The sequence below is a fragment of the Gavialis gangeticus genome, unplaced genomic scaffold (genome assembly GCF_001723915.1).
Source record: "Gavialis gangeticus isolate Ggan-Ray unplaced genomic scaffold, GavGan_comp1, whole genome shotgun sequence".
In the NCBI taxonomy this organism is placed as follows: domain Eukaryota; kingdom Metazoa; phylum Chordata; order Crocodylia; family Gavialidae; genus Gavialis; species Gavialis gangeticus.
The window spans coordinates 29,752,094-29,765,613 of record NW_017729008.1 but is presented as its reverse complement, the minus strand read 5'-3'; the positions used below and the strand labels follow the sequence as shown (position 1 = coordinate 29,765,613).

Below are 13,520 nucleotides of genomic sequence, written 5' to 3'. Positions count from 1 at the left end.
CCCCCCCCCCCCCGGTTGGTGCCCCTGGTCAGTGATATCGACTGCAGCGCGGGCCCCCCTCTTCCCCCCCATAACTTGATTTCTGGTCCTGACTCATGTTTAGATTCCTGTGCATGAGTAGACTCACGGACATGAATGGGACTTGGCATGGCGTACAAGGGACTGGGATCATAATTTGCTTTTTTTGCTTGCGCTTGGTACTGATTTCTAGACAACGAAAACAAAGTTTTCTCATCAGTTAGTTAATGGGTAACATTATATGGGAAATAAACCTACGCAGTCCTTGGCTGTTCATAAATAAGGTGTGAACTGTTGACTTTGAAACAGAAAGGAGGAGTGTTTGCCTTGACATGTTCTTCTGTGTGAGTTGTAAATTATGGAAAACAGGAATATTTTTTTCTTTCTTTGGTGTCTTTCCCATGCCGTCTTGTTGCTTTCACCCTCGTTTTTACAGTCCGTGGAAAACTTAAAAGTATGTTTTAAAATATTTTTTTTCTTAAACTGAAAGTAGCTAAATCAGGGAGACCTAATTGAACTCGGAATCCTCCTGTGCATGGAAGTGTAATGAATTCTTAAAGTACTCCATAACTGCTGTTACTACAGCGTATTTTGTTTTTTTCCTAGATATCTAAACAGTTGACATCTTGTGTCACATTTTGCATGTTTGTTGTGGAGAGGAGGCATTTATAAATATTTCTGGGTACTCTGCACTTCTGGATCTAGGGTGGCTGAATTTAAGTGCCTGAATATAAACCTAGGAGCATGACTTCAAACTGCTTTTGAAAATGAAGGAGCAGGTAGTCTATCCAAAGATAAAAGGCAGGAGTAGAGCTTTCAAAACTGCATAGGTAATTTAGGAGTTGAATCCATTGATTTCTGAAATGTTTACTTGTATTGGTATCACACTTACATTCCTGCTTTCTTTCTCATGGGCTGCTAGATATCAACAGAAGGCAAACAGTCTTTGAACTAGGAATTGGAAGTCCATCCAGTACACCAATATTATGCTAGTAATTTCTGACCTTGGGACCAAAGTTAAGATCTGACTTAAGAACAGAATATTTTTTTTAAGTAGAATGATGTCTATACATGTGTCGTACACACAGCTGCAATGTCATACAACAGGGTCTTCATGGTGGCTGATAAGCTCAGTTGGTTAGATTGTGGTGCTAGTAACACTGAAGTTGTAAGTTTGATCCTCATACAGGACATGATACCTTTCCTATCTCAGGCGGCGGGTTAGACCAGATGACCTTTTGAGGTCCCTTTCAGCCCTACTTCACTGTTTTCTATTATTTTCTCTCATAATACTGTTGTTTGCACAATGGTAATATAATTGACTTAGATGGAGTTCTTTTCACTTTTTGTCACTAGGAGAAGAAGATTGGGCCCCTAAATTCTTACTGGCACACCTCATTCTTACTGGTAGCATACAATAACTCTTATTTACCATTCCATGCACCAGTCTGAATTTTTTCTTTTGCTGGCAGATACCTGAATTATAAATCTCTTATTTTGCTTTACAGTGTGATCCAAATCTTCAGGTGTTCAATGTTTTCATCGATAACCTTGATTTGCGTCTTCCTCGGATAGCACTGTTTTCTACAAGACCTATCAAGGCTGGAGAGGAGCTCACATTTGATTATCAGATGAAAGGTATGTAGCCAGCATGGTCTCCCATGTGCTACCCCTGCAAATCCCCTCCTCTGCCGCACAAGCCACTTTGGCAGGGCTAAAGCTAGAGCTGAGTCGTTGCCTGCCTGGGGCTAGTACTCAAATCTAAGAGAAGGCTTTTTTCCCTCGTGTTTGGGGGGGGAAAAAAATGCATCACCTCAGATTCAAGCAAATGTGGTATTTCCAGGTAGGAAGTCTGGTTGCAGCTGCTTATCTGCCTGGCCAACCCTGCAAAAGCAACTACAGCCCTTTTCACTGGGCTCAGACCCTTGATTTTTCCCCCTCCTGTACAGACAGGATTGCATGCCCTATCCATTTAGTTTTCTAATCTTAAACTGAGCTCTGATACCCTGGAAGGCAACTTATTATGCAGCATTAGCTAGACTGTCAGGCCTAAAGATGAACAAAGGTCTGGGTACGATTCCTAAGGTTTTTTGTTCAGTTTGTTTTATCGACATTCTTATTTTGAAAGTGTAATTTTCAGAAGCAGTCACTTCTGAAGAAAACAAAATAAATGACCAATCTAAATGACTGTTTATTAATTTGTATTCAGTTTTCAAGAGGAATCCTTGTCCATGACCAGGCCTATTGTGCCAGGTATTGAACAAACACATAAGGAAAAATGGTCCTTGCGCCAAAATGATTACAAAATACAAGATTTTCACCTTGTCAGGGTAGTTAAATTGATCATTGGTTAGTACTGTCTGATGGTGTTTTGGACAAAGCATTAGTGAACAAGATTCTGTTTGCTCTGTCAGGTATCAAATCCACATGGGATCGTTAATAAGATTGGAAGATTGTTTTGTTGTTGTGTGTGTATGTTCTCCCTGCAGTTATACGGCAAGCTGTGGTCACTGGCTCCTGTTCACCACTGAAGTCTCTGCATTGTTACAGTAACATGCAGTGTGCAAGTGTAGCTCTTAAAGTACTTTAACTCAATACTTCATATGCATAGTTCTTTTGAGCTTGAAGGAGCAAAATACTTAGATTAGTATTTACCAACTGATTCAATATTATTTATTAAAATATAAATATTAATTAAAGGTACTTCATGAAACTTTTATGTATAAACATGGAAGTACTGCAGAACAGCCTGTGTTTCATGAGGAAAAAACTTAAAACTTGTAGTAAATATATTGCTACTAGCAAATGTAACTTGTTTTAAAATAGAAATATAGAGAACAATGGTAAAACTGTATAGAGAAATTTTGGAGCACAGTAGAAGCCACTGGCTAGCTTTGTAATTATGGTGTCCTCCACTTGGAACCTATTCTTCTAATTTAAAAATTGAAAGTTATTTTTCTGAAAAAAATGCAAATTTTGTACATGTGGCTGAAAAGATTGTTTTTCTTGCCCATTACGTTAACTGTCAGTCCTTTAGTTTGCTTCCCATCATGGCCTATATTTTTGCTACCTATCAACTCATACCTGTGGATCAGACTTCATGTTCAGTACTACACTTTCAGACATGCATTTCTGTGCTTACTCCAATGTGACATTTCATGCTTGAAGAAGCTGCCTGTAGATATCCACAAAGCTACCTCCTTGTCCTCCTCTAAACTTCACTTTAAAACTCCCTTTTGTGATGATGTCTACAAAGAACTTGGGTAGCTGTCTCTTGGTGCTCCTCAGTCTGTAGCTATTTACTGTTCCTTGCCCTATAATTCCAGTTGTACCCTCTTAGCAGTAGACACCCTCTTTTGTATGTGTGCCTAATGGTATCCTGGCTTGCAACTAGGGCACTTGGCCAGTACCAATAATAACAGATACCATATGATTTTAGGTGTATTTTCACAGAGATCATAACTGCTTTCATGTGACTGACAAAGACTACTTAGTCGTGGTAGAAGGCATGGTAGAAATGCACCTTCATAGACTGGTGGTGCCCAGGGTTCTGGTCTTACAGGCTGGATGAGTGGTGCAGGGTTGGTTTGGCTGTCTGTCTGCCTACTGGATCTAGGAGCACACCAGCATGATCTGGTGCGCAGGACTTCCCCACCACCACTTGGGTCCAGAAATGTGGCAGCAGGGGAGCAGCAATTAACAGTGCCATGGCTCCTTACTGCCAAATTTATGGGGCTCCCCCCAGGTCCCAAAGCCAGATAATATGGCTCCATAAGCCATATTATGGAGCATATGGGTTGAGCACCCTGTTATAGACTAACTGAAGCAGAGGTGTATAAGTTTTCATGAGCCAGAGCTCACTTCATCAGATGCTTTTGAGAGGACATGCATGCACAGAGCAGCCTATCGGATAGAGAAAGTGGGATTTGTGTGCATGTTTAGCTTCATACTTTTGAGAGTTTTGCATAACTGGGTTTCTAGATTGTAAAGCTTCTGAAACCATACCTTTTTCTCTTGCACAGTTCCAGTGTTGCAGCTAAAGAAATAATAATAATTCTCAATTTCCAACAACCTTTAACCTTTTTGATTGTTTTCTTATGTGTTTAGGCTCTATAGATCCTATTTCGGACTCCGCTGATGCTGTCAGCCCAGCCAGAAAGAGGACCAGAACTGTGTGCAAGTGTGGGGCTGTGTGTTGTAGAGGGTATCTTAACTGAATGCTCAGTATCCAAAGTTGCAGATAAATTATTTTGCCTTTCTAAATGATTTCAAGAAGATTATTCTAGTTTACATATATACCCATTGAAGTATTTTTACATCTAAGTAAATCAGTACAGTGGAAAGAAGGCATTAAATTTGGGTTTGAAATGGGCATTAGCCAAAGAAGGAGATTTAATATTACAACCACCAAAACATGAAACACTTGACAGCCTGGATTAAAAACTAGATGTGCCTGGAACTACTGTCCTGTTGTTTAGGAGCCAATGAATGAGTTTGTTCAGAAAACTATTCTTAATGTGGACTAAGACTTGAATATTGATTGTGTATGTGTACAGCTCTAATCCTGTAAGGGGCTGAGGTGATGGTGTTCAATGAAGCTGAAAGACTGATGACAGGAAAAAAGTCCTAAAACTCATAGTTGACTAGTTAACTCATAACAGTTTCCACTTTCCTTTAAAAGGCTTAAAAATAGCAATAAAACTTCAGCCCTGATCCTCCTCCAGGAGGTACTACCATGAAATGTTGCACAGGTATGAAGGTTCATAGGAATACACTTGAGTAGGAAAAAAAAAGGACAAGATTAGTAATGTCTGTAGAACTTTGCACAGTGATTTGTATCAGCAGACTCTAGATCTAAGATCAGGATCTTGGAAATGATGTCTGAATGGCGTTGGCTGATAATTACATATAGAATTATAACACGTTCATTCCTGTGAACATTTTTCCAATTTTTACAGTCACTGTATTTGCTGAATTCCTGCAGTTATAAAAACAGCTCATAATATCAAATTATTTACGTATGCTGATTTTTTTTTTTTTTTTTTTTTTTTTTTTTTTTTTTTCCTTCAATCATTTGGAAACAGACTATTGATTCAAGTTGAGAGATGATAAACAGGAATAAAAGTAAAAATTCAGCCATTATTTCTTTGGTAATCTGATGCATTTGTGTAAAGATGCCAAATTATATGGTACAGATAGAGAAGTATCCTGGGAATGGACTTTTATGCACAACTGTCATTGATTGTTACAGTTTGTTTTTTTACATATTGTGAATGGTTTTTAACCCAGTAGCAGAATTTAAAAACATTAGGCCAAACTTCTTCCTGTTGCAACAAATTTAACTTCAGTGAAGTTAGACTAGGGGCAAATTGCCCATTTGCTGTAGGCATTTGTAATATGTTCTTTGAATTTTGAATGTAAAGCTGAGAAACATATCGTTCTTCAGCTTCTTGAATATTTTTCCATTGATATTCAAAAGTAGTTATGTTGATCTGTTGATAACGAATACTAAAATTGTGTTGGACTTCAAAGATGCTGAACAGCAGTTGAGTTAGACTGCGTGAGCGGAGCCACAAACTATGTCCATAGTTCCAGGGACAAAGGTTAAGTGCTTTATTTTTCCTGTGGATAAGCTTGCAGAACTTGCATAGTACTTGAAAGTGATGTACAAGATCTTTAAGGAGTCGGGCAGAGTTCTGTTGCTCCATAAATGGATGCTTGCTACATACCATGAGGTCAGCTACTTACCTTTATAAGGTACACTGCTGTTGGCTCAGGTGAATGAGGTCCAGTATCGTAACATATAATGATTTTCTTCTTTTGTTAAAACTATGCCTTAAAGTTCATGTTTACCACTCCAACAAAGGTTTTGAAGGACAGTTTGAGTCATTTGTTAGTTTAAAAGCACAGTCTTATTTTACTAGAGAACTGGTTTTGTGTAGGGGAGTGAAATCGCATAAGCTAATGCACAACAGCACGTTTGCCATTGGGATACAGATTTGGGGTAAAGAGCAGTACACAGTGCTGTATGGGTTTTGTAGACTACAAAGAAATATACTTTGAAATTAGATGCTTTATATTGTTTAATGACTGAGACACTGATTGCATAATTTTAAACATACCTGGCATTTTACTGTGCTACTTTGTACCCATACTTGGATAAAAGTGCTGGATTTAATCATTTTTAAAGGTGTCGTACATCGTTCATAATTGCTTTTCTAAAGCTTAAGTGGAATGTGGAGCGTAAACCCTTTTTGAAAACGTAGAAAATAGTTCATATCTAGAATCATTCCACTTCCTATTGAATACATCCCAAGTGAGCAGCAAGTTGTGCAGGGATGGAAATCCGAGCTCCTGCTCCTCAACAGATAGCAGACGTTCAGGAGGCAATTCCCTGGCCTCTTGCAGATGCTTTCGATTGTTCTTGTGGCTGTTGCCCCTGTTGGACCCCTTTGCACAAGCCACACAGAGGGCTGTAGTCACTATTTTGGCTGCTCTGTTCCCTTAATTTTGGGCCCTGAACACGATAGTCTGTAGCAGTATAAGAGGGTTAGACAGAAAATCAAAAATACATGCTTATCAAGGTCTGCCAGCTCTCAGTATCTGAGTTTAGTGTCCTGTCTCTTCTGATGATAGTGTTTATTGCCAACACATTGCTTTAATCTAATGGCTTGGAGTATTACCTCTGCTGCAGGATCTCAAATTCTGATCCTGTGAAATAATGGGAGAGTACTTTAAGTAGACCTATACATCCCATTGCTGATTCAGAACCATAAATAATGTCTGAATTTGCAGTGCATTTTGGTTTTCTTCTGTGAATTAGTTTAATGGGATACTAAGTCACTTTTAATCTCCTGTCATCCTTTCAGGAGTTCAGGAGGGAAAATTGCCAAATTAGAAAAGGAGAAAAAAGTTAGTGTCAGTTCCTTAAGGAGCTGAAACCAGCCACCTTCTGCCTTTTATGCTTCTTGGTCAGCATTTACCATGGCCACCAGTACAGCTGTGTCAATGGCACTTTTTCTTGACTAGTAACATGCAATGTGTTTTTTCAGCTGTTTTGAGGTAGCAGAACTAAAATGCTGCAGCATCTTCTAGAAGAAAAAAGCTATTGTGTATTTATTTAAACTCTCAAAATTATACCAACTTCTTGGTTATTTTCATTGTGTGTATTTGGGACTGTGTACTTGTTAGGATATGCAGTTTGTAACCTCAGGAACACTACTTTTTTCATAATTGATATGTGAAGTCTGTAATAGCAGTATCTCTTTTTCTTATAGTTTCTTTTGATAAAATAAATTTTAATTTAGTATTTCTTTTGTGGTTGGCTTTGTTTTTATAATAACTGGCACTTCTGGAGGCGGCTAAACTGCTGAGATTTGAATCACCTGGACTCACTAGGCTTGGGAGACATTTCGTACCTGTACCCAAATTCATCACACAGCATAATCCAGATCTATAATGTTTTACAAATATGTTTATAACTTTATTTTTTTCATAGTCTATACTGAATATGCAGCATCTTTTCTGGATCCTTTTAAAGTTTCATCTCTCTTACTTGATTAAACAGAAGCAACCCTTCAAATACCTGAAGGGCGACTTTATAGAGAGAATAGAGATGGGCTTTTGTCTGTGGCCAAAGGGGACAGGACTAGGAACAATGGCCTTAAGCTGCAGCAGGGGAAATTTTAGGTTGGATATTAGAAGCAACTTCTTGACTATGGAGGTGCATAAGCATTGGAACAGGAGGAATAGAAAAACTGGAATCTCCATCGTGGGAAACTTTCAAGAGCAGGTTAGACAGACACTTGGCTAAGGTAGTTTTAGTCCAGGATGATCCTGCCTTGAGCAGAGTGATGGACTAGATTACCATGTGAGGTCACTTGTAGCCCTACTTTCCTACAATCCTAACTTATCAGCCAGTAATTTGTAACACTTCTAAAGAATTCTGAATTGTGTTGTTCTCCCTTGGACAGGGATGATCAACCCCTAGCTCATGAGCCAAATCCAATTCACAGGGCTCCCACTGGGTCTAGAAATTTGGCAGTGGGAGAGCAGTGGCACCACTATCCTGCCGCCAAATATTTGGATCTGTAGGGAGGTCCAGGTCCTGTGTATTAGATCAGATGCCAGATCCCACTTCATAGCAATGCCCATACAGAGTTAGATCTACATTCAAAACGTGTAATTTTCTCTTGAAAGTTTGTTAAAGGGGCATGCAGAGGACAATAACAAAACAAAGCAATAGCTGTTTGTGATTTTGACACCCGCACCCTTTATTGGACTTTGTAAATCTTTGAAGTATATAGTGTATATAGGGGTCAGCAACCTCCAACCTCTGGCAGCACCCCAGCACATCCCCCTGACCACCTATTGCACATGCCACTCACCATCACTGCTGAATTTGGCCCTTCCCGCTGCTACTGAGGAAAAGGACCAGCATTGGGGGGAAGGAGGAAAGGAGCTAAGTGCACAATGGGGGCAGGCTCAGGTGGTCTTGGTGCTGTGGAGGGAAGCAGCTGCCTGTGATCATGGCTGGGTTGCGAGCCTCTTACCTCTACCACAGGGTATGGTAACCTATGGCCTGCAGGCCTGAGGAAGGATGCTGAAAAGAGGGTTTTACCTCCCAGGCCACTGCTTAGCTGGGAGCTTTACCCAAGCTCTGTTGCAGCTACATGCTGGGGAGAAGTGCCAGTACATGGATCCTAGCATCAGTCCACCTCAGAGCCAAGCTGGTTCATACAGGCTCTCTGCTTGAAAAAGGTGCTGGTAACTGCTAATAAATTGCCCTTGGTGTACATTACAGTGGATACGTCCTTTCTTTAAATTGTTCTGATGCCCCTAATCATTTCTGTCTCCAAGAAAAATGTAAAAGACTTGAGAGAAAATGATTTGGTACCCAGCTCCTTAAAATACCTGTTCCCATCTGACAGTAGACCTTATAAAAATTAGTACTGTGCTTCATCAATAAAGCATATATCAAAGGGTCAGAACACTGTGCGTGTGACATCTCACAGAGCAGAAGTTAAAAAGGGTCTTGTGGGCATTTTTTTAATTGACAGTTTTGTAAATGTTTTACTGAGAGCCAAACATTTTTACCATGGCTGGTATTAAACCCCTGAAATTAAATCCTGCCCTTGTCCAAGGCCTGGCAGAATGGGTATATTTATATTATGTAAACACATCAGTAAAAAAGTTTGGCTGTCAGTAAAAAGTGTGCAGGTTGTTAGTTAAAAAGTTTGTTTTGGGTTGGCAACCCCGTTCTTAGATGCACGAGTCCCAGAAAAATGCGTTGGCACATTTTATCCTACTTATTTCACAGGGACTTAAAGTGGAACAGTAGACTTCTACCTCTATAGGAACCCAAGATGAATGCAGTGACTACAGTCCTAGTTTGACACTGTCATGGAGCTGGATAAACTAGGGAACAGCTGGTAGGAAGCAGACGTTACCCCTGGCTATAGTGCTGGTAATATTTAACATTACATCACATTCTGGCACCCATATTTTAATATGGATGTTTAAACTTAGGAGAGGGCATAGAGAGCAACCAGAAGTAATTGAAAGACTGGAGAAATATAGCTCCAAGTCTCTTGCAGCAAAACACTAACTGTTCCACTTACAATCTTTCTGATATAACACTCAAGTAGAGTATTGTCACAGAGAAAAGAGAAGAGACCAGGCATTACAAGACTAATCTTGTAGACAAAGGCATAATAAGAACAAATGGTTGGAAGATAAAACCAGACTATTTCATTTTAAAATTAGGATTTTGGGAAGTGGGGCTAGAAGGGAACCTCACAAAACCATCTAGTCTGGTCCCCTGCTGAAGGCAAGATCATCCCTGACTACACTATCCCAGGTAAGCAGGTGTCTGTGACCTGCTCGTGAACATTTCTAAGCATGGAGATTCCACAAGAGGGTTTTTTTTTAAAGTTAGGATGATTAATTGACAAGGAAAGGGAGTTTCTATGGTTTACCATCTAGGACAGTGTTTTTCAACCAGGGTACTGCAGCACCTTCAGGTGCCTTGAGATGTTTTCAAAGGTGTCACAATGCAACATAGTGTTTGTACCGTTGGGTATGCAAATATGATTTGCAAGATAAACCCAGAAATCTCAAATCGGAGCTATGGTGTTAAAAACATTCTGCCCTGTTGTGGCTTTTCTTTGCAGTAGCACAATTGCTCTATTGTTTTTATTTCAGTCAAAAAAACAAATGAAAACTAAGAGCTGGCATTTTCCAGGGTGTGCCTGGAACCTCACAAAAAGTCCTTTAGGTCTATAAAGGCTGAGAACCACTGATCGAGGATCATCATATACAGACTTTCTGGAAAACATACGTATTAGTCAAATACAAGTTATTAGGCCCAATACAAGTCCAACTGGGTGGAATTTAGTGGCATATAAACAAGTAAAGATACACCTTACAGACTAACTGAAGATGCATAAGCTTTAAGTTGTAACATACATTTCTACTCTGTCTTCTGCCTGACTTCAGCCTAAGATGGCCAACTACCTCTGTACTTAGTGGCAAACATTACATGATAGCTTAGGCCAGAGGTAGCAATTATTTTGGCTGAAGGGCTACTTGAGTTTCAGTGATCTCTTGCAGGGTGCGGGGCAGGTGGTAATAGATGCTATCCAGCCCTGGGTCCATTCACCCATTGCTGAAGGCACCGGACCGAGCAGGTGGACAAGTAGGGTTTTTATAGAGATGGGCCCAGGACCTGGGCAGACAGGGTGTGCTTGGCTGGGTGGATGGGATGGGGCCACAGGTGGGTGGGGAGTGGTGTCCTGGAACAGGATGGGTGGGTGGGGCAGGGATTGCAGGGCAGTGATAACATAGAGTCAAGGCCTGGGGCACAGCCACACTCCACTTCCCATATGTCCCTGCCCATGGAACTGGTGCCAATCACAAGGATATGTAGGGAGCAAATCACAGCTGTGCTTCAGCCATGCACTCACTGCCCCACAATCTTGGCTCAGTCCCAGCCACCCATTCTACTCCCAGATGCCACTCCCCACCCACCTGCAGTTCCACCCATCCCATCTACCCAGCAGAGTGTGCCTTGCCCATGGGGGGCCTGTCTGTTCCTTCTGCTGCCTCAGGTGGAGGGTATGGGATGGACTAACAGTGGCAGCTGGGGGAAGAGAGAGCCACTGCTGCAGTAGTTGCCTGGAAGTCCAGCTGCTGTGCTGCACAGCAGGGGATTGGCAGCACCAGTCACACAGGCCGCAGTCCAGTGTCTGAGCTGGGCAGGGCCAAGGGACCTGTTGTGAGCCAGACAGAATCCCTTGGTGGGCTGGATCCAGCTTGTGGGCCATATTTTGCCCCCACATCTGGCTTAGACCATAGGTAACCTAGTGGTCTCCAGGTGGTAACTCCTTGGCCATGAAGAGGGATGAGGACCAAGTTACTCCTGGACCCTAATCATGTCAGTGATACACTCAGAGATAGTTCTGTCCATATTTACCCCGTGTCAGCCAACAGATTCATAGATGCTAGGGTTGGAAGGGACCGACAGATCATCAAGCCTGAACCCCTGCCTAGGTAGGAAAGAGCGCTAGGGTCAGATGACCCCAGCCAGATGCCAATCCAGCCTTCTCTTAAAGACCCCCAAGGTAGGGGACAGCACCACCTCCCTTGGAAGCCCATTCCAAATTTTGGCCACCCATACTGTGAAGTTTTTCCTGATATCTAGCCTAAATTTGTTCTCTGTCAGTGTGACCATTGTTCCTTGAGATGAGTTCACATATACTACAAATGGAATAGGACAGAGTCCTTCCCCATTCTAAGGGCTGTAAGTGAAGAGCAACTGGAAGAATACTCACTTTGTCCTCCAAAACAGAGACAACCTGCTTCTCCCTGCCAGCAAGAAAATAAGTCCCCCTATAATAGAATGGGCCATGTGACAAGCGATGCTAATTATCCTCCTCTTTCCAGGGCATGCTGCTTAAAGTGGCCGGTAAGTGGCCACTACAGGTAGAACTGCATTTCTAACATGCTGTGACGTACATTAGATACCGTATTTACTTGAATCTAAGGTGATCCTGAATTTAAGATAATCTCTCCAAATAATTAGATTCTATACAAGAATTTATACACGTCACAATATTCCGTGTACTGTATAGTATCTAATTATTGGAGGGTTGTCTTTACTTCATCCCTCCCACTGGAGTAGGGAAGCAAGTGGAGCAGGGAGGTGCGCTGCTGCCTCTGTCCCCTGCCCACACCCCTGCAGCCTCTGCTCACCCCTACCCCCTGCACAGCCTCTGCATGGCAGGCTCCATCCCCATTCTAGCCTGTGGCACCAAGTGTGGCCCTGGCATGGCCCCGTAGCAGTGGTGCAGGCTGTGCACTGCTGCTACAGGGCTGGGCTCAGTACTCCAGGCTGCAGCATGGATGCAGCCTGCTGATGCAGAGTGAAGGTAAAGCTAGAAGGGAGAAGGGCAGATCGGGGAGCAGAGGCTTGCAGGAGATGGCAGGATGCAGAGGTGGGGGCAGGGAAGTGGGGATTGACAGGCAACAGCTGCAACTAGGGCCCCAGCCCCAAGCAGGGGCTAGAGCCGCAGCCACCTGCACCCTCTACCCCCATACTTATTTCTAAGACAAAGAGCTCTCCCCCCCAGTAAATGGGGAGAAACCATGTCTTAGAGTTGAATAAATAAAGTATTTGCATGTCTCAGACTAGGAAAGCCTTTGTTTGTATACAAAAAGTTAAAAAACATCACACTAAAGAGCATTCTTCCTGTGCCTCATGTTCAAGTCACTTATTAAATGCTAGTTTGAAACCTCATCTATTCTTGAAGCTGACCTGGGTGGATACTGTATATGAAATATGAAAGAGAAGGTAAATGTTGCTCAGCACATTTAAACATCTTGTATATCTTTTTCAGCCAAAATTCTCCCTTCTGCCTTTATACTTGTTTTTTATTTTTGTCCAAACCCTTTTGCTATCAGTAGTTCTAGCTTTTAAAAACTGTAAGCAAAAATCTAAGATGCCTCAAACAGCACACTATTGGACTTCCTAGTCAAGTGAGGAGAAGGTTGCTTTTCTAGCTGAAAGAGCCTCTCTCAAGTATGTGTAGAGTTAAGAGTGTAGAAAATGTTTATTAACAACACATTTCACAGAGGTTAGAAGGGTGAAAGGATGAGTCCTAAAGGATGGAATGTGACTCCTAATAGAGGAATAATATCACTTGGCCAAACTCCTTCTGGTAGTCTCCTCCTCCAGTCTTCCCTCTTTTGCTCCATTGCTTCTGCAACATACTTCTTCATGGTTTATTTTAATTAAAATTTTAATTTTTAATTTAAAAAAATACAGTGTTTTCCTCTTCCCAAATAGAAGAATTTTGAGATCTCTCATTAGGGATTTCTTCATTTTCACAGTGCCAAGAGGTCCCTTCTTATCCCCAGTAGTGACAGAGTTTCAAGGAAGTGCAAGACATGATTGCTAATTACTTTCCCTTCCAAAACTGCTCCTGGATGTAAACAGAGGAAAT

General features: G+C 41.6%; 1 protein-coding gene across 2 annotated transcripts in view; it reads left to right on the top strand.

Moving 5' to 3' along the window:
- SUV39H2 (suppressor of variegation 3-9 homolog 2) overlaps positions 1-13,520 on the top strand; it is a 38,306-nt gene that overhangs the window by 5,890 nt on the left and 18,896 nt on the right. Inside the window, exons 5-6 of one of the 2 annotated variants that reach the window (XM_019509520.1) lie at positions 1,527-1,656; positions 4,126-4,811. In XM_019509520.1, coding sequence (XP_019365065.1) covers positions 1,527-1,656; positions 4,126-4,235 — 240 coding nt within the window. In that variant the 3' untranslated portion in view covers positions 4,236-4,811. Of the gene's footprint in view, positions 1-1,526; positions 1,657-4,125; positions 4,812-13,520 lie in introns of those variants that run through there. The other variant, XM_019509521.1, reaches the window with a different exon arrangement.